At 47.6% G+C, this 24231-nt stretch overlaps 1 protein-coding gene across 1 annotated transcript in view; it reads left to right on the plus strand.

Annotated features, from left to right (window-relative positions):
• The window catches only part of LOC135916357 (structural maintenance of chromosomes flexible hinge domain-containing protein 1-like), a 373767-nt gene that overhangs the window by 50303 nt on the left and 299233 nt on the right, over nucleotides 1-24231 (plus strand). Inside the window, exons 9-10 of the mRNA XM_065449720.2 lie at nucleotides 1984-2103; nucleotides 22328-22491. Coding sequence (XP_065305792.1) covers nucleotides 1984-2103; nucleotides 22328-22491 — 284 coding nt within the window. The remainder of the gene's footprint in view (nucleotides 1-1983; nucleotides 2104-22327; nucleotides 22492-24231) is intronic.

A 24231-nucleotide genomic window follows, 5' to 3' on the forward strand; every position in this document is an offset into this window, starting at 1 on the left:
TCCGTATCGCAAAGGACCTCCCGTACATGAAGCGGAGCGCGGACGTCCTCTTCAACTTCATTAGCGTCTGCGTTAAGGGCTCCGAAACCACAGTGCTGGAAACAATTTGCAATGGTTTCTGTGGTTACCGGATTCTAGGCACGCACAAGCATGTGCAGGGTTGTGAGCAGAGTCACGGTATAGCTTTTCTCATTATCGGAGCACAGGAGGAACTTCTCAAGAATGTGACGTCTATAAAAACTTTTCAAATTTTTTATAACGCCCTCATCCATAGGCTGAAGAGCCGCGGTGGTGTTAGCCAGAAGAAAAACCAGCTCAATGGCTCTCAATTCTATTTCCACCTTGTGCGCCGAGCAGTTGTCGAAGAGGAGAAGAATCTGCCTCTTGCCTAGCTCAAATTTTCGGTCGAGTTTCCTCAGCCACTGCTTGAAAAGCTAGCCCGTCATCCAGGCCTTCTTATTTGCTGCATAGTTGGCCGGCAGCGTGCGGATGTTCTTAAAACATCGAGGTTTCTGTGACTTCCCTATCACAAACAGGGGGAGCTTCTCTGTTCCAGTCACGTTCGCCCCGAGCAACACCGTCACGTGCTCTTTGCTGCGCTTGCTGCCTGCACACACGTCCCCCTTGTACGTGATTGTTTTGTCCGGTAAGAGTTTAAAAAACAAGGCGGTCTCATCGGCGTTGAAAATATCGGATGGTGCGTACCTGTTCAGGTGGTCTAGTAGTGCACCATTCCGCCACACGGTGCAGGTTTCTGCGTCTACGGCTTTGGCTTCGCCGCACACACTGCGGAAAACGAGGTCGTGTCTGTCCCTGAAGCGGTGAAACCATCCGTCCGAAGTCTGAGACGTTCAGACGTTGCGCGAAATCAGCCGCCTTCGCTACGATGATGGGGCCACTCAATGGGATATCCTGGCTCCGTTTTTCCTTGATCCATGTGAGCAACGCTGCCTCCAGGTCCGGGTGCTTAGCTGTCCGAAGCCTTTTCCGATCCTTGCCGAAAGTTTCCGCCTCGTAGGAGTCCTCAATCGTCCTCTTATTCCGGATGTATGTCGACAGCGTGCTTCTCGGTATATCGTGCTTCTTTGAAATTTCGTTCTTGTTCAGTTTCCCTGTATCAACTTCCTGCAGAATTTCTAATTTATCCTTTAACGTTTTGGCATGGTACTTTTCACATGACGACATCGCGGCACGCGAGCAGTGTCAGTCTGCGACGGACGCGTACAGAACAAAAGCGAGCAACAGCACACTTTTAGGCTTTGACGTTCTGATCGCACTGGCGACGGAGAGAATGGCCGGTCTTGTGGTTGCCACCGAACGCACTGCGTATCCTGCTGTCCATGAGGATGCGGCAGAACATTTGCGAATAAACGCTAGTGCTCCCCCCTAAAAACACACGATGATGATAGTGTATGTCGCGCCATCTGTCGCTTAACAGCAGAGACTGCAAGCTGGCTACGGCGGCGCGCAGTTCGAATTATCCATGGCAGACCAGATTAGCATTCGAAGTAACGAGCTTTTCAATACATGGGGCTCTATGGAGCATTGCCGGACTGTGCCAATTAGTTCGAATTATTTGAAAATTCAAATTATCGAGGTGCGAATTAACGAGCTTTTACTGTATCTGGTTACAGGTAAAATGCGGAAAAATATGGTACCTACATGAGAGCAGTAACTGAAAGGCATGAAAATTGCAGCCATTCTTAAGTGACTTCGAGGCAGTAAACAAGGGACCTCAGCTTTTACAGTTTCTTTCTCATGGCTGCAACTAATTGCATTATCTGCCAGTTGGCACGTATCATGCCAAACATAAATAATAGATTGTGTGAACACCGAATGTAAGTAATAGCAGCTTTGTAGTGAAGAAACCTGTTTTTGATTTGGGGATGGAGAATGTTTCTGTACTGTTAGCTGGCAAATTATCTTTGCAACAGTGATTTTCATGCTGCTAGCAATCATGCTCTATCAACTCTCATTTTTCAGATGATTACCAAGCCACAGGGTTCCAAGGATGTGCATGAGCTGGTCATCTCTAAAGATGAGTTTGAGCGGCGGGAAAAAGAAAAAGGCCTCATCTACTCGGGCAACATACTGAACAGAAAGGCATGTTCTCTCTCTATTGCTAAATTCTTAGTAAAAAGAAAAATGGGTAGCCTGCAGCAGGACACACATTTCAATGGCCATGAATACGCTTTGACCGCGCACAGTAGACAGGTGAACATCTGGATGAGTGAGGGACATTTGCAATATTTTCCTCCATGCCTTTTCCTAGGTATCCCCCCCCCCCCCCCCCCCATTCCAGCACTTGTCCTCACTCAATCATCTGTAAGTTCTCTGTGGAATGTGAAAATACATCAGAATACTACGTCGTAAAGATCCTAAATAAAAAAAGTAACGACTTCCTCTGAACTTTGCCGCTTTCTTTCTTGCCTGCCATGCCTCTGGAGAGTCCGTCGACCTTTCCATTGGGCGAAGCGCCGTGGTCACATGCTAGCGCACACTTTTTTTGTCCGTAGCAGGAGCTGCCGCCATTCCTGGGTATCGACATCACGCTTCGGTTGGTTTCTGGTAGCGGAGTTTTGGCGGGAAGCGTTTCGCTAGCACTGGCACCGTTTACGTATTGTGGCGTTGCCTAGCCTATGTTGTGCTTATGGGTGCAACAACTGAGGAGGCTAGGAGAAAACACATCATTATTCCATCGGGAAGAAGCAACGCGGCTCGCCGAAATACCGTATTTACTCGCATAATGACCACACTTTTTTGTCAGAAAAATTGACGCGAATTCAGGGGTGGGATCATTACGTGGGTTAAATTTCAAGCGAAAAAAAAAAATTTATTTCGTGCCGCATTTGCTGCGGGATGCGGATGCTAGACACCAAAACAAAGATGGCGGCCGGCGGAGCCAGTCGAACACGTTTTTTTCTTGTCCTGAGTAGATAAAGTACATTCAAACAGTTTCTTCCGTATCAGTGATGAATAATATCGTTAATATCGGCAAGTTTGCGGCAATAACATAGCCATGTCCACTTTGAGGGGACAGAAACAGATGGGCACGCTTAGCTGCCAGTGACAGAAACGCATGGCCAGCGTGCTGCTGAAACAGCGGCATCTGCCTTCACTACTATCCTAATATGGCACGTTTCCACTAAGGGTGGGCGAATATCTTAGCTGTGTTACAAGCAGCGGCATATGCATAGGGTAGACTTTTAACGTATCAGTGTAAACGTGGCTACTGTCATTGCCGCACACAATTTGTTGTGTGCCCACAAGTGCAGATGAAAAGAATCGAAAGGCGCCTTTTTTGTTTTTGTTGATTACAACCATTATAAAGCCTACCCACAATAAAGGCATGTTTGGTTGTACCTCTTTTTGTCAAGTGATGAAAGTAATGAAATGAGGCATCTACTTAATGTTTGGTGCGCGCAGACCGCTTGGCTTGTCTCTAAGAGTCGTTTGCATAGCATTCGACAGATGGTAAAGCGCGATCAGTATAAGCTAGACTTGGCACATGACATATCGCTGCAGCAAGTTCGGGGTGCAATCATTACACGGGAAATAAAAATAGAATTTTGACGACAAAACTCGTGGGTGCGATCGTTATGCGAGTGCGATCATTATGCGAGTAAATACGGTACTTGGCTGCACAGGATCGGCCAGGCAAACTTTGGAAATGCGCGGTAGCTGCACCTTTGTGAGGAAAGGGGCCATTCATCAGAAGTCGCTCATATTTTTTCAAACGATTTGGTGAGGAGCACGAGCGTCTGCAGCCTTTCTTTGCACTAAATAATGTTCGGCATGGTTGTAGTTGGAAACGTTCACTCCTTGCTACGAAAGGCTTGCTTCATGTTTTCTGAGCCTCGCCATTTAGGCTTCTGGTTTGGCATGCTTCATTATGATTATTATGATTACATTGCTTGGTGTACTCATTTCGTTGTAGTTGAAACCATTGCTGGGCTCAGACACGAAAGTTGTGCATCATATGTTAGTTCGACCTGCCGTTCAGTGACACATATTGCATACTGAAGTGACGCGCATTGCTAGACATATATATATATATATTTTTTGAATTGGACTCCGCTGACGAACTTATTACTAAAACGGCAGTTCCCATCGTTTGACCCCCTGCTGTTCATGCTACTAGCGGTGCAGGTCTAGCTTTTATGTAGTGCGCATTAGTGGACATATCTTTATTTGCGGGGTTCTTACCAAAGTTTGCAGTTACTGTGCTTAGCACTATCTTGCAGCTATATTTTGAGTATGCCATATCTGCATACATAATAAATCAGAATGCAGAGATCTGCTAAACACAGCCGATATTATATTGAGTTCAAAGGTGTCGTGCAAATCTAAGCTGGTTAAAACATTTTTAACGCGGGTAGTTTGTGTAAAGGAAATCTCTAACGAAGGGGCGCACAATCATGCAGACCATTTTCAATGTTCGACGCTGATAAAATTGTTATGGCCACGCACATGGCGGGCTGACATATCAACAGTTCCTTTTTTCGAAATTATTTGAGAAATGTCATGGCGTATATTTTCTTCCGTGCCTTGTATCATTTCTCAAAAAGTTATGCCATACCAAATCTCAGTTCATTCTTCAGCAAAGACTAAGTTGAAAGCCAAATCCTTCGAAATTACAGCATCAAGAAATTAAGGCCAGATGCATTACTAAGCCTTTCTGTAATACAAGCTAACGTGCCATTGACAGAATATATTATGGAAGTAGTACACCACCATCAGTTCATATAAAGCCTAGACCACATGTCTGTGTTTTAAAAAAGTACAGTGAAAGCTCGTTAATTCGAACTTCAATAATTCGAATTTATGGATAATTCGAACTGTACGATTTGGTCCGGCCAAGCTCCACAGAAGTCTATGTATAAAAAAGTCCGTTAATTCGAACGCCAGAAGGTTCCCTCACGGATAATTAGAACTACGCTCGCCTGGCACACGTCCAGAGAAACGTGCCTACTGCCTACACACAAGGCTGTATTGCCTCCGAAACGGAGAGAACGGCGAGAGAAGGCAAAATCGGAAAAAAATCTAACCGACGCGGGGTCAGCCAGAAGGCAGCGGTGGCTGCTGCCTCCCCGTTCTACGTAACCTCCGAGATTTCTTGGCCGTTGCGAATCTCGGAGGCTTTGCAAATCTTGTACAGCTGCTAATGTTGTGCGGAGATGGCACTGCAAGAAGCTCCAGAACACAAGCGAATCAAGTACGTCGCAGCTGCGCTTGCAATCAAGAACCAACGAATCGGGGCTTTCGCCACCTTCACATGTTCAGCGTCTTTGTCTCGGCAGTCTTCATCGGTTGTGCACCTCTGTTTTCAGCGTAGGAGGTATCGGCCGTCGCGATTCATTGTGATGGTGTTAAGCCTCGGCTAACGTTCGTTTCGGTGGACATCGGTGGTGTGGCACAGTCGGACCCAGAGCTTCGACTTGAAGATGGCGTATGCTGCGGGCACACGCCATCATTTTCTGACACGCCAAATTTCTGACATACCCTACTGCTTCCAAATCGCAGTGTACTGTTGCCCTCCTTCACTTTCGTTAGTTCGAACTTTCGTTAATTCGAACTGAAGCGGCTTCCCCTTGCGGTTCGAATTAATGTGCTTTTACTGTACAAGGTAAATATCCACACAGAAAGCGCATGTTGTTCCAATTTCTCATCATCATCATCATCATCATCATCCTGGTTATGCCCACTGCAGGGCAAAGGCCTCTCCCATACTTCTCCAAGTACCCCGGTCATGTACAAATTGTGGCCGTGTCGTCCCTGCAAACTTCTTAATCTCATCCGCCCACCTAACCTTCTGCCACCCCCTGCTATGCTTCCCGTCCCTTCGAATCCAGTCCGTAACCCTTAATGACCATCGGTCATCTTCCCTCCTCATTACATGTCCTGCCCATGTCCATTTCTTTTTCTTGATTTCAACTAAGATGTCATTAACTCAAGTTTGTTCCCTCACCCAATCTGCTCTTTTCTTATCCCTTAACGTTACACCTATCATTACTAATGCGTTACTATTACTAGGCGTTGCTATTACTATTACTAATGCATTACTATCGTTACTAATTTTTCTTGGCAGTGTTCAAATTCAAATGAAGCTGATCAAAAGGTGCCGTTCGAGAAAAACACTCCATTAGCTCACTTGCGTACACCCTCTCCACCGCTGACATTGCAATCGAAGTGATCACAGTGGAAAGAGCTTCGATAAAGCAGTGCAACGTGGATCCCTCAGTTATTGGAGTAACTCATTTATGAACCTCTCCTGTCATAATTGCAACAATCAAATCCTTCAGGCGCAGTGCACTGCGCACCAAAGGGGGTGAGCGGTGGGAGCGTCTGCTAGCTATACCCGGCCTAGGTGCCACTGCTGTCAGCGCTCAGGAGGAGCCGAGAGAAGGAGTGCCGGAACAGGAGGAGGAGAGAGGAGATGTCGTGACTTTTAGATCATTTAGGGGCTTTACTACATAGGGATGGCTGGACCCAGAGTTTGTCTGAATTTTTTGTCGGACAGCGCGACACAGACATGCTGCTTTTTTTTTTCTGCAGAAAACTTGTTCTCCGCCATCGCCTGTCGCAACCAGTGCCACAAGATGGTGTTGCAAATCTAACCTGAGACATGCTAAGCTAAAAAGAAATTGTTTTAACGCGCTTTTGATGGGTGGTGGCAGTGCCAAAATTCAGATGAAATTTGTTCTGTTCTTTAGGAAAGCTTCTGAATTTTCCTCATGTTCAGTTAAAAAGAACCTGCCGTTGAATATGCTGGTCCACTTAACCCTTTTGTGGTTTTTTTTGAGGGCCAATTTTAGTTCCCAAACACCGTATGTTTTTATGAATTTGTGTGGTATAACTTGAGCGATTAACTTATCAAAGCACAGTTGTCTGCAAAATAGCGACATTTCTTGCTAAGATTATTTGTGGGAGAGGATGCATGGAAATATTGCATAAAAATGTGCAGACATTCAGGGACAGCAGCAGTACTCGACCCTCTCGACAGCAAAAGAAAGGACAAAAAAATGTCCAAAATACGGTTGGTGTATGCGGTGAGGTGAGGTTCACAGGAGCAGACCATAACCCTATCAAGGATCCCAGGAGGTGCAGGGGGTGCTCTACTGCTGGCAATGAGGTGCACACAAAGTTCCTCCATGCAACTTCTGAAGTGCCCCTCTACGCCACTTGTTTCGGGCCGTTTCATGCCAAAAAGAACTGCAAATTGATTGCAAGATGGTGCCTGCATGAGTCCATGGGACAATGTTTTCCCACTTTTGAAAACTCATGGGTCAACGGGACATATGTGTCCCACTTTTTAAAAATAAATATTGGCTTGATTTTGATGAAACTTGATTTATGCTATTTCTCAGTGGTTTATGCGTACTGTGGAACCCCGATTATACGACTTTCTCGGGACTGCGAAAAAGCGTTGTAAAATGTGGGCGTTGTAAAATCTGAACATAAGTTATGCTTATAAAAATACTACTCATTTTGCGTGATGAATTTATGAGAAACTTCAATGTAAATTACTAACATACTCTGAAGGGTTTTGAAACCCAAAGTACCAAAAAAGTAAATGTGATAAAAATAATGCTGCAGTACAGGTACCAATCATGCTTTATTCAAACGAACCTTTACGGCACTGCACTGCCCACTGCCCCGATTCCTTCACTTCAATGTAAATTACTAACATACTCTGCAGGGTTTTGAAACCCAAATTACCAAAAAAGTAAATGCGATAAAAATAATGCTGCAGTACAGGTACCAATCATGCTTTATTCAAACGAACCTTTACGGCACTGCACTGCCCACTGCCCTGATTCCCGCCAGCCAGCGCGAACTTTAAGAAAAGTCGGTAAGTTTCTTTTGGACCTTGTTTAATCCGTGAACCAAGAGCTTCTCGAGTTGGGCAACATCCAAAAAGAGGTCCTCTGCAGCGTCGCGTGAACAGATTAAGTTCCGAATGTCGTCGATGTGCCGTAGCACCTCGGCGAACATGGTAGGCACAGGCACGGCATCCGCGGTGTTGTCGTTGTCCTCGTCTGATGTTGCAGCAGTGTCGGCACTAGGCAAAGCCTCCTCGATGGCGTCATCCAGCGACACGTTGCCGCAGATCATGACGTTGTCATCGGCCTCCACATTCTCTGGGAAAGTCATGGTGAGGTTTGAATCCTCGAAATCGTCGTTGGCGTAGCCTGCATCAGCCTCGAAGTTATTGCGTCCCCAGCAGAGGAGGCAGTCTCTTGCTTAAAGCCACAGTGCGTGAACGAGTTAGCGATTGTGCTTCGGGACACTGTGTTCCACGAACTGGCAATAAAATGCATGGCATCGAGCATAGTGATCTTTTTTTTCCGACTCGCTGTGCTCCATAGCCGCCAGTCGACGCTGCACGAATTGCTTCCGGTAGCCTTCCTTGATGCGCTTAATGATGCTGGCATCCAGAGGCTGCAGCCGGCATGTGCAGTTGGGCGGCAACAACCTTTATGTTCCTCAGGCTTGACGTATCGGGTGGGTGGCACGGTGCGTTGTTCATAAAGAGCAATATTTTCCTCACCTTAGCACCCATTTTGTTATCCAGCTGCTGCAGAAAATTGCTGAAGAGCGAAGACGTCATCCATGCCTTTTTGTTGAAGTTGTAGCTGCATGGCAGCGTCTTCAAGTTCTTAAAGCACCGTGGCTTTGCAAACTTTCCAACAACGAGCACGGGCAGCCTCTCGGAACCGTCCTCGTTAGCACAGAATAGTGCCGTCACATGCTCTTTACGACGCTTGCCACCATGACAGCTGTCATTATTAACCCTTTGAGGGTTGAATTGTTTTGAAAAAAACTTTCCGAGGTGGTCAAATTACTTTATTGCGGATCTTGAATTTACAACATGTATAAAGTTGGGAATAAATTGTAAAAAAAAAATTAGGAAGAGTATTTTGGTGTCGGCATCACTCAGAACTGCAAAATGTTCAATAGTATTTCAGAGTGTGGTAGTCGTTGAAACACGGATCTCCGCACAGTGCCTTATCGCAGTCTGCACACCTAAAATGCGTGTATGTTCTGCTCTTGTAGCGACGAGTTGTGTTAGCGCACACGTGACATCTCTACATGCGCGCGGCTGCCTTGGGCACCCTCTCGTAAGCACCCTCTCAAGGCACCGTCTCGCATAAGCGCCTTGCTGCAGAGAGCGAGAATACCTCGTGAGCGGCGGTGATAAACAAGCTAAGAGCAGCGCCAGTCAAGATAGAAATCAACTTCCGCCGCCCCTGCGATAGTGGGACGACAAAGAGAAAAGTCACGTTTCGCGTGGCTCCGTTGCGATCACGCGCAGGAACCGAACCGCGAAAGCGTGTTGCCGCTGAAAGCGAGAATACCTCGCGAGCGGCGGTTATAAACAAGCTAAGAGCAGCGCCAATCAAGATAGAAATCAACTTCCACCGCCTCTGCAAGAGAGTGCCGACAAAAAGAAAAATAACGTTGCGCGCCTCCGTTACGATTGCGCGGCGAAACCGAAACCGCAAAAGGGGTGTTGCTGCAGTCTGCACGCTGCGCTCTGAAGCTGGAAATCAGTTCCGTTTATCTACCCAAGAAGGTAGAACACATTTCAAACGCTTCTTATAAGTCCTAAGGGGTGGCAGCACCTCCCAGTGAGCACGCACCGTCATTATGGCGCGTAATTTCAAACGGAGGGTCGAAACCGTACCCATACGGCAAAGACCTTGCGGGACAGAAAACCGCCGCCATACATGTACGGCAAAAACATTCAAAGGGTTAAATGCAAGGGTTTGCTCGGGCTGCATATGGTAAAAAATACCGCTCTCATCGGTGTTGAAAACATCGCAGGGCTTGTATGCAGCAATCATCTCCAGCAGTGACTTCATCCACTCGTTCACCGTCGAAACGTCCACGGAAGTGCTTGCTCCGCTGGAGCAGCTGTACACAATCCTTTTTCGTTTCTTAAAGCAATCTAACCACCTCTTTGATGCCTGAAAGTCGTCGATGCCCAGACGCAATGCCACAAGGTCTGCCTTTTCTTTTAGAATGGCGCCGTCAGTGTTAATTGCAGAGCTCCGTGCCTGATGCAGCCACTTGACAATAAATTTTTTAACTTCTCGTGCTGTCCTTTTGCCACTTCCCGCTTGAGCCCGAACTTGATGGCATTCTGCAGTATCACCGCTTTGTTTGCCAGGATTGTCTTAAAGGGAAGCTGAAGTCTGTCGAATTCAATAAGACGCTCATATACGGATGTGGGAACCTTATAAACCATGAAGGCAAAATTTTGGGGTGGATTTTTCACTTAGGAGCGACGCAATCGTTGGTTAAATTTGCGCTGTAGCTCCGCCCCTCGTCGAGCTCCGCGCGTTGCTGCTGACGATGCGAGCGCAGACCGGAAACCGCGGCGTAGTGACGTCAACACTGGTGTTCCGCTCCTTCGCAGTCTCCGCGACCGTGCCTGACCGGGCTTATTTCTGCGTGCGTGCCGTCCCAATCTGCTTCGCTCGACCCTACATTCCTTTGTTTGCTTGTATATAGGAGTGGTAGTTGACGTGCGCAGCATCAATTGAACTTGTAGGCCGATCATGCCGGCGTTCTGTGCAGCCTACGCTTGCACGAACACCAGCGGCCGCGACGATGTTCCGATGTTCCATTAGTTCCTGCAAGACAATAAGCTTTCAGCGAAGTGGGAGGCTGCTGTGAAGCGAAGGAACTTCAAGCGTTCAAGAACAACAGTGTTGTGGTCTAACCACTTCCGTGACGAGTACTACCGGAGTTTATCAATAATGCGTGCTTTGGTTTCTCCTAAAAGAAAAAAAAAAAAAGCAATTGGCACGTTGAACGGAAGGTTCATGTTTATCTCCCACCCTTGACGCGGGTTTCATCGCCCAGCGCCGCAAATTTTCTATTCGCACGTGTGTTGTGTAACAGCCTGCATGCAGCTACCGTAACGCAGTGCAAAAGCGTAAAGTTTGCATGTGTTGGAAAGCCTGTTCACACCAGGACGCTGCGCTCCCCCTTCCCTCGCACATATAGAGAAACCGACCATCTCACGTAGCTGACGGAATTCGTCGGTTACGAGTAGCGTGCGGATGGCGCAATGATGAAGGTTCTATACTACGCGTGCTACAGCAGCAGGTAAACTTTTCCCGCGTTTAAACTGTCTGTGTAGATTGCCGACAGCTTTGGGGCAGTGCACAAATGCCGAAGATTGCATCACCGCTTACGTTCTACGAGGAGGCATGCAGGAACATAACACTACAGTTGTTTGCCCGGAAACACATTGGCCAAATGTTTAGAATGTCTCCCTGAGGCTTCCATAAAAGTTTCAGAGCGATATCTTGAGAACATTTTATTCAGTTTTATTGAGAAGAATTTTTCCCCCTCTAACTTTCTGGAGAGCCAGGGGAACTTAAAAAACATGATAGAAGGCTTCTTATGTATTAACTGCATAGTTAAATGCGTGCTGAAAGTTGTGACATTCTTGCATATTTTTCACAACACAAATTCTTTGGAGTGCCATATTTTATGTTACCTTCGTATCAAGCACACTTTCAGGGCAGACGAAGAGCCATATCATAAACTAACAAAGGGTCAAGATAAGAAAGCGAGAATGTCATGACCTGCACTGTAGTCCAAGTAACGTGACCCCCCCCCCAAAAAAAAAGCGGAGTCAAAATATGTGAAACGGTAACAATGAAATCGGCTCCATAAACTGAGCAGAAAGGCAGAAAAACAGTTTTGAGAAAACGGCTCTCAAAGTTTCACCTCCTGTTCAGTTCTCTAAAAGGAACCAAATTTGTAGTCTTTGGGGTGTTTTGTGATGTGGGGCTTCTTGTACATGTGGCCTCTGGTCTTGTGTGCTCCCCCCCCCCCCCCCCTTTTTTTGTGCATTGCATATTGCAATCACTCAGTTCAGCCCTTGGGCGCGGCCGGGCAGCCACCATTGAGGGTATGAGCCATTGTTCATTGCTGCGCGTCTCATATCTGGGTCTATTCTCTTTTAAGTTTGCTATGTTTGTTATTAAGTTGCTTCTATTTTTATGCGTTGCATATTGCAGTCACTCAGTTCAGCCCCTGGGCGCGGCCGGGCAGCCACCATTGACCTTTAGCGCAACCACGTGACGTGACGTCACGACAGCCGGAGGAAAAGCTGGGCCCCAACTCGCGCAATATGCAACGCATTCTTGGCTTAACCAAGCTAAGCCTGGCCATTTTTTTATAGAGCATTCTTTGCTGCTGCTGCTCTCTACAAATAACATGGTGCCTAGGTTTCGAACCAAGTGTTGTGCAGAACTCTGTGTGGGCATGAATATCGTTCCAGTATACGTTCAAGCAGCCTGTATCCGCAGACTGCCCAATTGATAGCAATCTCCAGTACAATCAGTGAGGCCTTTTTTCTTTTTCTTTTTGTAGAATTGACCATGTTACTGAATGAAGGCTCTGAGTGTCAGCAGCCTCCCAAGTCATCTTGACAATCGCTGTAGAACTTAGGATCAGAGAGCCAGTGATAGATATGCAGCTGTTAGGTGCTTTCCAGAATTGTACTTTTGTATAATGCCTTGATCACTTCTGCAGCCAGGTGTCTGTGCCAGCCTAAAGGGCCTAGTGAACAGAGCTTATGATGAGGTTCTCTTTATGAAGGGGTGGTATAATGGATATTGTTATGAGCTATCGTGACAATATGATAATATAGTGAACGCGCAATATGCTTCGTTGCGGGTCCAAGGTACCGATGTGCAAAATGCATATACAAGGAGCCGACGCGCGGTGTGCTTAATCGTGCAGTTCGAGGTGCCAACGCGCGCAATTCCTAGCCGCGGGCTCAAGGAATCGACACTTGATGCGCTTATTCGCGTAGTCCTAGGTGCCGATGCTCAAAATTCTTAGGTGAGGGTCCGAGAAGTCCGCGCGCGATGTGCATGGTCACTAAGTAGGAGACTCCCTATGTTCGAAATGCTTAGCCGCGTGTCCGAGGATTGCGCGTGCCATGTGCTTGGTCACGAATTTCATAACACCGAGTGGTGAAAGGCTTAGCCGCACGTTCGAGGATACCGCTCGTGAATCTTGGTCGCGAAGTCCGCTTCGCCGATGCTTGGAATGCTTAGTCGCGAGTCTGAAACGTCCACAAGCACAGGGATCGGCCATGCTACTGTGATGTCCGCGTAGTGCCCGTTGTGGCACGTCGAGATTATGGTGAGTGGAGACTTCCAGGCTCGCGAGGTGCAAAGAGCCGTGCAGACGACGCGATCAGCGGACCAATGGCGAACCATGCTGGAGTTGTGTGGTAGGCGCCGCCAATCGCAGGCTTTACCACAACCTTCAATCATTTGCTTTTTGTGTGCTTGTTTCTGTTTGGAGGAGATAGCTGAAGCGGCATATTTGAAGACAGAGAAATGCAGTTTCCAACGAGACCAAGATGGCGGCACTCGGTCGCGCCATTCTGGAGATATTGTGGCATGAAAAACGCTGTTCTTTCTTGATTTCCGCGAGATTTTTTCGCCACCTTGGCTGATAAAATAATTTTTTAGGGCACTTCTAAATCGTTTACAGTGATGATATTTGGGTATCAGATAGAAAAAGGGTTATAAAAACTGAAAATGTGATCTAAAAAAAAAAACATTTTTTTGGCAATTTTTCGCGATGGAAAATCTGTGTCCCCCCTTAGGGTCCCGGGCAATGCTGGCTTTCGTGGCTCCATGCCGCTTTTCCGCTTCCTTGATAATATTCAGCTTACTGCCGAGCGACAGAACTGTCCGCTTTTGGGACATCATGCGTCACATTGCTCCACACAACTCAAAACCTCCGCTCAACGCTGGTCGCTAGGATTTAGACGAAGTGCACGTGCGATAAACCTAGGCCTCTCTGCGCTACTTTGTCGGCGATCTGCTGCTGGGAAACTGGAAGGAGAGAAGTACTTCCACAACGCGAGGAGAGGAGACGCTGCTGAGAAGAGAAGGAGGAAGTGAGTGTGGAGAAGAAAAGGCGCTATTTCAACACAGCGGGCTTCGCGGGCAGCTGCTTGTGGGGGGAAGAGAAACACTTCCCCAACGCGACGAGAGGCGATGCCACCAAGAGGAGAGGGAGAAAGTGATTGTGGAGAACGAAAGGCGCTATTTCAGCCCAGCGAGTTCGCGGGTGGCTGCTGGTGGGGGAGAGAGGAACAAATGATGAGACGAGGCAGGGAAGAAAGCTGCGCTGGAGTGAATCGGTCGAGCGGTGTCAAGCGCTCCGCATGCGGAGCGAGGAAAGAAACCTGCAGCACTTTTCTTTTGTCCGCCGTTCCATCCCTTGCTTCGCGAGGGTCTTCGTATAACGCGGGTCAGGCGTAAAATTGCGTCAGATAACTGGGGTTTTTAATGCATTGCTTCTATGGGGACTTCACCGGGACTGTGCTAAGTCGTCGAAAACCCGGGTTGTCGCAAAACCAGGAGACGTATAACCAGGATTCCACTGTATATATCACAGCCGGTTGGGTATCATCATATAAAAAATACAGGCGAACCTGCAATGGGTTAATGAACTAGTGCGCAGCCAAATACAGTCAAATCCCCAAAAATTCGAACTTGAAAGGGCCTGAAAATTTGTTTGAATTAAAAGGACTTGTTTTTGAAGTATTTGTGCATCATAGCATGCTGCCCGAACGGTGAGAGTCGTGAAATATTGCGGCGCAGAAGCACACAGCGAGCGAGGGCCACAAAACAGCCCACACCGACCAATGCTCGCTTCCCAACAACAAAAACAAAATTTCAAGGAGTGGGCTTAGCTGGTGCTGGGCCGACGTGGCTGGCGTTCTAGCACAGGCGCGGAGGCGCACGTGTGGAGACTGTCTAAGATGAGGGAGTTACGAGGAAGTTGAGAGGAAGGTCGAGGGTAGTGTAGTTGCGAGGAAGGGCATGAGGGAAGTGCATCTGCTTTCCCATCAGCTTGCTGGATGGCTCTTATTACCTCGGCAACTACTGCCACTGAAGCCGCAGAGTTGCCAAGGCCAGGACTGGCCCTCCGCTGCTGCTTCCCTCTGCATGCTCGATGTTTTTTCCTTCGTCTGCTGACAGATTGTTGCCTCATTTACTTTCTTCGTCCTGCATTCTTAACATGAGTCATGTCTTATCAAGATGATGAAGTTGCTGCTGCTGATCATAATCACGTTGGTGTGCTCCCCTCTGTTGCGGCGTCGCAGCGTTCAAAAGACAAGGATAATGAGGTACTTGGTGTGTCTGTCTTGTCGTGCAGAATCTCATATAGTGCACTGCCTCCAATAACCTCTCCCTCTGGACGTCTCAGTTTAGTCGCGTCGTTGTAAAAAAACAATTGCAATTGAGGCCAACCACGCAAACCAAAACAAGCGTGAGCGAGAGCTGACGCGAGCAGACGATAGTGCGAAACAAGTGGTCCAGCTGAACCAGACGTGAGTATGAATAGAGCGTTCAAGTGGGTCCGCATCATAGCAGTTTCCCATGCGTACGTCACCGTAATGCCACTCTTATTGGTCTTCTCTGCTTGGGGCTCGCTTGCTGTCGCGGTGAGCCACAAAAAATCTGCCCAGGACTGATCCCTCTTGCAGCGCGCGTTTTGCCGATAGTGTGGTTGGGGCATTACGGCGCAACGGAGAAATGGCAACCTTGCCATTTGAGGGAGGGTAAAATTTCCGCCATGCTCTTTTTTTCCGTGCGCGTGTTGTTCAGGGATTTCTCTATGGCGAGATCAGCGGAATGCTGATCGGAGGTGCCACCGTGTGATTTGGTGTGATGCTGAGAGTATTGAGAGCAGTGTTGTGTGATCCGGTGTGATGCTGAATGCAGTATGTTCAAATTAAATGTCGCCGATGCTTGTGCATTCGTATAACCAGGCGTTTTTGCCCATTGGAATACACATAACTTTGATGGGACCATGACGTCAGTTCGAATAAACTGGAAGTTCGAATTAACGAGATTTGACTGCATTTGTGAATTAAAGGGGGACATGGTGATTAGAGCTATTGTTATCTATTTTTGAACCAAACTTGATAAATGTAAGCATGCTTGTTTAGTCTCTTCCGATTTTAAGAATGCATTTTTCTGTAGGTTAATTATTTCATAGCATAATTAGGAAAACAGTCTTTTGTTCTTACTGCAATAGACAAATAACCACCACACAAAATATATACAGATGACATGTGGATCAATTGCAGAAAGCGCAAGCCTCAACAGTGGATGCACTTTTATCATTGGGTGAATAATTTCTTACTTTATAATGCACTGACCTCCAGTGTTTTGAACATCGCCATGCATTGGTCATGCAAAACACACAAACACAAAAAAAAGAACACTGGAAAACTGTCTTTGTTATGCTTCCTACATTGTGTGCGCCCAACATGTAGCTTCCTGCTGCAAAAAGAATTATTGTTCTATCTATGGCATCTACTGATATGTCACATAAATGTCTTGATGGGTGCGCAAAATTAGTATTTAGAGAAAATCAATAAAAACAAATGTTAGTGCTATTGAAATAATGTTCCCCATTTTTCTCATTGATATTAGTGAAACTATCTGGTCTTGTTGACATTTTTGAGCTGATCTCAAATATGTAAGTAGTTTTGCTGTAAGTCAACTAGTTCCTAAGATAATTAACATTTCAATTCCATTGTTTAAGGGAGACGGGTGATTGATATTGTTATGCGAACGAAGGATTAAGACTGGAGACTATCTACAAAGTATATTGACAAAAGGTAACTGCAGCGCTGGCCAGTTCAGCCAGCAGCTCAAGAGCCAGAGAGCGTTCGTCCTCTTCGTTGGGGCGCTCGCGTTGTGAGGTTCGCACACCCGCTCTAGGGACAAAGGAACGACAACACAGTAGTGCAAACAATCACAAGGGCATTTATTGCACCTTTCATAGATCAATGCCTGCTAGCCGAGTTGCTATCCACAAAACATGCCAATAGGCGCGCGACAAATCTAGAAGTCTTACTCACCGCGACCGGATAACGAGTGAATATGTTCGTCCCATGCTGGATCCCAACGCCTGGTCGTTCGCGTGTATGGTCACGCGAACGGTGGCGCGTTCGAAGGCGCCCACGCGAGATGGTCTTACAGAAGCATGGATCGGCGCATGCACGGCACGTCCGCGGCGCTCGCTGGCCCACCACCAAAAGACCCAGCGTGTTCTCCGCTGCGCCCCCAAGTAACCACGCCATGAGACGGCGTTAGAGCGCAACACTCGTGCCATCTCTCGTACTGCGCCTCAACCAGACCAACTGCTGCGGGCGTCACACAGGCCACGTGGCGAAGCGGGATTACAGGAGATGGGAGCTATGCGGGGAAACAACATATCAGGGGACGCGTGAGAGTTGCGCATCCCCACAGCATGCATCGGCCGCAAGAAACACACAATATGCATGTATCATTAGCCCCGGCGGCAGAAGCATCGTCCCGGGGCGTCCAATTATCGATGATAACACGAGAGTAATATAGCTTGAGGCGTGCGACATGCACAACGTCAGTGGAATTGGGGGCAGATGGGGCACTGGTACTGACTTGGGCGATTTCATAGGTAACTGGAGTCATGGCTCGCAGCACTCGATGTGGGTCTGTGTACTGAGACATGAGTTTTTCTGACAGGCCAACGTGGCGAGTCGGAGACCATAGGAGTACCAGAGATCCAGGCAAAAAGTGGGCGTCTCTGTGTTGGCGATCGTACAAGTGCTGTTCCTTCTCTTGAGGTCAGGAGGCGAGCGCGGGCAATTTCACGTGCTTGAACTGCCCTGGTGATGCTGTCAAGTGCATACTCGCTGGTCTCTGCTGCGGCGGATGGAAGGGATGCGTCCAGTGGCAATGTGGGTTCTCGGCCGAACAGCAGAAAGAACGGGGATTAACCGGCAGTGTTGTGACACAATGGTTTATACGAAAAAGTGACATAGGGTAGGGCAAGGTCCCATTCAGTGTGGTTGGACGAGACGTACATTGCAAGCATGTCTGTTAGGGTGCGATTCAGAAGCTCAGTGAGACCGTTAGTCTGCGAATTGTAAGACGTAGTCAGCTTGTGCTTGGTGGAGCAGGACTGCAGGATGTCGGCGAAGACTTAAGAAAGAAATGTCCGACCACGGTCTGTGAGCAGTTGGTGTGGAGCACCATGCTGCAGAATCACTTTGCGTAGAAGAAAACCGACGACATCTGTGGTGCACTTTGTTGGAAGTGCTCTGGGGATGGCGATGGCGTAGCGCGTGGCGTAATGTCGCCACAATGACCCACTTGTTGCCAGACGTGCATAGAGGGAAAGGGCCAAGTAAGGCCAAGCCAATGCTCCGAACGGCTCCGAAGGAATGTCGAGCGGTTGAAGGCACCCGGCAGGGAGCGTCGATAGTGTTTTTCGGCGCTGGAATTTTTCACATGCCGCAACATATTTCTGGAAGCAGGCAAGGCTTGGCCAAAAGAAGTGTCGGCGAATCCGGTCGTAGGTGCGGCAGATGCCAAGGAGACCTGCCGTTCGTAAATCATGAAGTTCTTGGAGAACAGCTGACCGGAAGTGCTTAGGAATGACGAGGAGTAGGGCAGGGCCGTCGGGGCGTACATTGTGGCAGTATAAGACACCATCCCGGAGGACAAACAGGTGAAGGGACGAATAGGAAGGTGAAGATTCAAAGCCATCAATGATGGCGTGCAATGTGGCATCACGGCGTTGCTCATCGGCAACGTGTAGCAGCTGAGAAACTGAGAAAACGCAAGCGTCAGTATTGGGGTCAGGGTTGGCAGGTGGTTCGTCCACTGGATAGTGTGATAAATAGTCTGCGTCCTGATGTAATCGGCCCGACTTGTACACTACTGCGTTGGAATATTCTTGCAGCCGTTTCGCCCTGTGACCCAGCCACCCAGTAAAATTCTTGAGTGAGGAAAGCCAGCAGAGCGCGTGGTGGTCCATGATTACAGAGAAGTGCGTGCCATAGAAGTACGGGTGGAATACGGAAACCACCCAGATGAGAGCCAGGCATTCACGATCTGTAATCAAGTAGTTGCGCTCCACTGCTGTGAGGAGGCGGCTAGCGTATGCGATAATGCGATCTTGCCTGTGTTGGTACAAGGCTAATTCGGCTCCGATACCGTGGCCACTGGCATTGGTACGCACCTCTGTAGAAGAGGATGGGTCAAAGTGTGCTAGTATAGGCAGCGTGGTTAGAATGTTAGTAAGGTGGGCAAACGCGGCAGCTTGAGCGGGGTCCCACATAAACGGCACACCCTTTTTCAGAAGATAAGTAAGAGGTCGGACAATCGCTGCAAAGTCTTTAATGAAGCATTGGAAGTGGGAGCAGTGTTCTACAAAACTTCGGACGTCTTTGATAGTCTGAGGTACAGGAAAAGACGTGACAGCATGAATTTTCTCCAGGTCTGGTTGAATACCGGAAGCGTCGATGGGGTGGCCCAGTGCTGTAATCTGCCTACGACCAAAGTGACACTTCGAGGAATTTAGTTGGAGCCCAGCCTCGCGGAAGACTTGAAGAACAGCTGATAAGCGCTTAAGGCGTGTCTCAAATGTCGGTGAGAACGTCGTCTAGGTAGCAGAAGCATGTTGACCATTTGAACCCTTGAGGCAAAGAGTCCATCATATGTTCGACCTTTGCTGGGGCCTTGCATAGACCGAATGGCATCACTTTGAGTTGATATAGACCATCAGGGGTGACGAATGCGGTCTTCTCTTGGTCCTTTTCATCCACAGAAATTTGCCATTAGCCAGACCTGAAAAGTATTTGGCACCTTGGAGACAATCGAGGTCGTCGTCAATGCAAAGCAAGGGGTAGACGTCTTTCTTGGTAATGAGGTTGAGAAGACGATAATCTATGCAGAAATGCCATGTGCCATCTTTATTTTTAACAAGTACCACGGGCGACGCCCAAGGGCTCGACGAAGGTTCAACAATGCCTTTGAAAAGCGTCTTGTTCACTTCATCTTGAATAACCTTATGCTCTGAAGCGGAAGCTTCATATGGCCGGCGATGAATAGGACTGGCATCACCAGTATTTATATGATGCTTAACAATTGAAGTCTGGCCCAATTGGCGATTGCTGAGGTCGAAGATGTCGTGGTAGGAAACCAAAAGACAGTGCAGCCTTGGCTGCACTGCCACAGAAATTTGTCGCCAGGTATAATCGCAAGGTAATGTTGCTGAAGGTAATGTCGCTGAAGTCATGAGGGCCAAGGCCACAAACCAAAATGCCCGGCCATGCATGTCGACACCATACATCAAAGCCGCAGTCACGCAAATCATGAATCACCTTATTTACTCGATTATAACACACACCAATTGTAATGCACACCCGTACAATGCAGTACTAAGTAAATGAACAAGCATGTGTCACGCACACAAGTAAACGTGAACACATCTCAGTCATTGACTGCGGAAGGTTGCTGTCAAGAAGCTGGAGTGAGGAAGTGTGGCAGCAGTTGCCTCTCGCTTCAACGCCAACTATAAGCGGCGAAAACAGTGCGCGGCAAACTCTCTTCCCATCGCAGATTGCTTTCAAGATAGGGCCGATGCGATCATGTCGCCAAAGTGGATCATTGAAAATACGTCCTGCTTTGGTCCACTGTGTTGCTTTGCTGGCAAAAACCATCTTCTTCTGTTTGTGCCAGTCCTGCATGCAAGTTTCGGGCACTCCGAACGCCTTTGATGCAGTCCAATTGCCGTCCGTTTCCGCACACATGATCACTTTCCTTTTAAATGCACCATCATGAACTGGGCACTTAACCTGATGGAGTGAACGCAGAAAACTGGGAGACAGACGGTGGACTAATGCCTAAGCATACATACTACCGCAAGTCTAGGAAGCTGCAGCAGCTAGGCTCCAAGTGAGTACGAGGCGGCCATTTTGAAATGGCGATGGCGATATGGTATCGCAGATTTAGAGTTGTGCTCAATTCTAACACGCCAATTTTAATAGGGTAACCTATATTCGAGTAACTTTTTTTGAAATTCTCGGAGAGCACAGTATATAGGGGTCGACTTATATCCGTGTTCAACCTATTTTCAAGTAAATACCCTATTTCTATGGCAAGACCGCAGTCACGTTCACCTTTGCCCACTGCTGCATCGCAACTTGCACTTTACACAAAAGAGCAGAGCATTTATAAAATTGAGGCTTATGATAACGAAGCGCTTCTCCATCGCATCCGAGCCAGCCGTGGCTGCATCAGCATGAGCGAGAAAATGGGATTTTCACTTGGTAGCCGCTGTTGAAGCAATTTCTGAGCCTTCTTCACTTTCTCCAAGTTATCGGGCTGCAGTAGTTGTGCTGGATTGCTGCATAAACACCGGCTACTGCTGGAGCTGCTTTCGTATGCGAAGCCTATTTCACAGTCACGGGGAGGGGGTTTGGTGGTGCTCGGCACGGGTAGCAAACTATTGCCGGTATCTTCGAAAGGTAATGGGCACCTTCTAAAATTTAACAACCCTTGTTTCTTCTTCTGTTCGCTGAATTTATGGCTTGCAGCAAATTGAATTTGACATCGTTTCATGCCAAGTTTTGCACGCCCGAGCAGACTACTGGGAAAATCTGTCAATGGCATGGTATGGTTACGGTCTCGTGTATTAGTCAACGAATGGAATAACACAACCGGACAACCTTTTCGTGGGCTTTCTCTTCATGGCCATTCAGCGCACAGAGTAGCGGTGGCGCGAAAACTAAACGATAAGAGTGGCTGTTTCAAGCAAGACCAAGATGGCTGCGATGAAAAACTTAAAACGGCAATTGCGCGTCAGAAAAAGGACCTTTTTTGCGTGTTTATCAGTAAAGATACAACTCGCCGACATGATATAAAACTCCATTTCAACCAAAATATTCGTCCAAGATGGGTGAACATTTCTTACATAATGCATCAGACACTATACAAACCAAAAACAATGTTTTAAAAAAGTGATTTTTTCCCACAATTTTTGGTCTGTAAGGCTTGTGTCCCCCCTTAATGATTGCTTGGTGCTATTCAATAATATCTTTCCTAGCGCTAAATGGTGAGTTCGGATGAACCGCTTGCCCAAATAAAGAAGGTTCACATTAACAAGATTGTATCATGCGTTGTGTCTATGGGAGGCATTGCTGTCTGATTGCCCAAATAATTGGTGTTTAGAAGATTACTCGGCTGCTGTATCCTATGGCTTTGAATGTGCATGAATGTGATGTAAGATTTCGTAACTGCTGCCTTGGCTGAACTGCACTTGGTCCTACAGACTGCAGGAATGAATGGACACTTGTGTGCCAGTGCCTTTTGTAAGGCACATTCACTGCTGCATACCTCGTGACATGAGCATGTTCAATATGAAACAAAATGTTTGTCATCTTCTAATGATGGAGGGTCACATTTGATATTGGTGAATGCACTTGCAGCCTGGGGATGCCAGCCACGTGAGTGCAGAGGAGGAGGGCCTGCAGGAAGTCATTGCAGATGAAGTGAACAAGGATCAGTTTACCTGTGTGGTCATCTGGGGCATCTCAAGCGAGCATGTCCAGTTCCTCAAGCACAACTTCAACACCTGGTGCTCTCAGCTGGCGTGAGTTTACTCTGCATGTGCACAGGGGAAGGGGAGGGTGCACATTAGCATTAGAATGAATATTGACACGTGTACTGGTTTATCTTTATCCGGTGACCGCGTTTCACCGCCTAACAAAGATTGTCGCATAGCGCAGGATGTGCTTGCATGTATTGGAAGTTTCTCAAAAGTTATCGATGGTTCTATCTGATGTCTGTTCTTACCGAATCTTGTGTAATCTGTTTTCATGGCGCGGTGCGAATGGTGTAGAACTTTCTGGAAGACACGCGGGTCCTAGCGATTACTCTGGAACCTTCGACGACTGACGTATAAAAGTCGACGCTCTTGACCCATTGATCAGATTTTCGCCGATCGCCGACTGTGTTCGCCAGCTTCGTTGAGCTTTCAGTGAAGCCTGTTTTTCTGGGCACAGGTTTGCCTAATTAAGTTAGTTTTGTCATTTAAAATTTTGTTGCTGTGTCCTCAACCGTTATTACCACTTGACATCTGGTGGAGGTGCTAGTGCGTTCATGTACCGAGCCCCCTGCAAAGCCGCGATCCAAGCCTGAAACCCGAAGACAACACCAGCGTCGCCAAGGACCAGCAAGCAAGCCATAGGCAGCAAGGATTGCGACTGGAATACGGACGTTTTCCCGAGAAGACCAGAGGAATCAAGCCCACGTCAGAAACAGGAATGGCTGCCCCAGCTTCCCTCATTCTGCTGCAACAACCTCAGGACCCACCAACCTTCCATGGATCATCATTTGAGGATCCAGAAACCTGGCTCAAGACATATGAACGAATCGCGACTTTCAACAACAGGGACTCCGACGACAAGCTGTGGCATGTATATTTCGCCTTAGAAGTAGCCGCCAGAACGTGGTTCAAGAACTAGGAGTCAACCCTGGCGCCAATGTATGTATGTGCCAATGTATTATGTGCCAATGTATACGTTACTACCTCTCTTCAATACGTCTTTCACGCTGACATGGGTCGCTATAGATGCGGGACTGGGGAGGCACCACTGTTCGAAGAAACTCCTTGATCCTGACAGGAACACTTAGTATGTGCCATTCGGTCTGCTGGCTTTCAACGAACCTTGTTGATCTCAACTTAGGTCACTGGGTATGTGCAAGTAGCTGTATGCCGTTCTTCAATTAATGTCTTTGATGCCAACTTGGGTAACTAGGTATGTGCCACTCTGCAATAATGAAAAAGATCCCTTAAGTTTCTCTTATGCTGAGCAGAATCGAATCTATGTCGAAAAGGTTCTTCAAGGACACCAACTTCGATGTATTAGCAGGCTGTGCCAAAAATGCACTGGGTAGGTGCTGCTCTTCAATAAACGCCTTTCATGCCAATGCTTTAGCAAGCTGCCCCATGAATGCACTGGTTATGTTACACTCGTCAATGAATGTCTCGCCAAATTGTGTCACTGAGTATGTGCCACCAAGTGTGGGGTAAGTGAGTGAACAATTATCAGTGTTTGCAGGCACTGGTGCGCCACACTTCTGGTCTCGGAGCCCATTCATGAACTTCTTGGCAGTGCCACTAGATGGCACAGCCTATCCAGTAATAAGCCCAAGAGAGGAGCCGGTTGCCACATGACATGTTTCGTAGCATTCACACGCACTGGTGCACCATGCATTTCGGATGCCACCCCAGGCTTCGCGGCAGTGGTGCTAGATGTGGCCGAGTGTTCTTAAGGAAGCGCAAAAGAGGAGTCTTGCTGTAGTACATGCATCGTACATAACTTGTTTT

The sequence above is a fragment of the Dermacentor albipictus genome, chromosome 5, assembly GCF_038994185.2.
Source record: "Dermacentor albipictus isolate Rhodes 1998 colony chromosome 5, USDA_Dalb.pri_finalv2, whole genome shotgun sequence".
Classification (NCBI taxonomy): Eukaryota; Metazoa; Arthropoda; class Arachnida; order Ixodida; family Ixodidae; genus Dermacentor; species Dermacentor albipictus.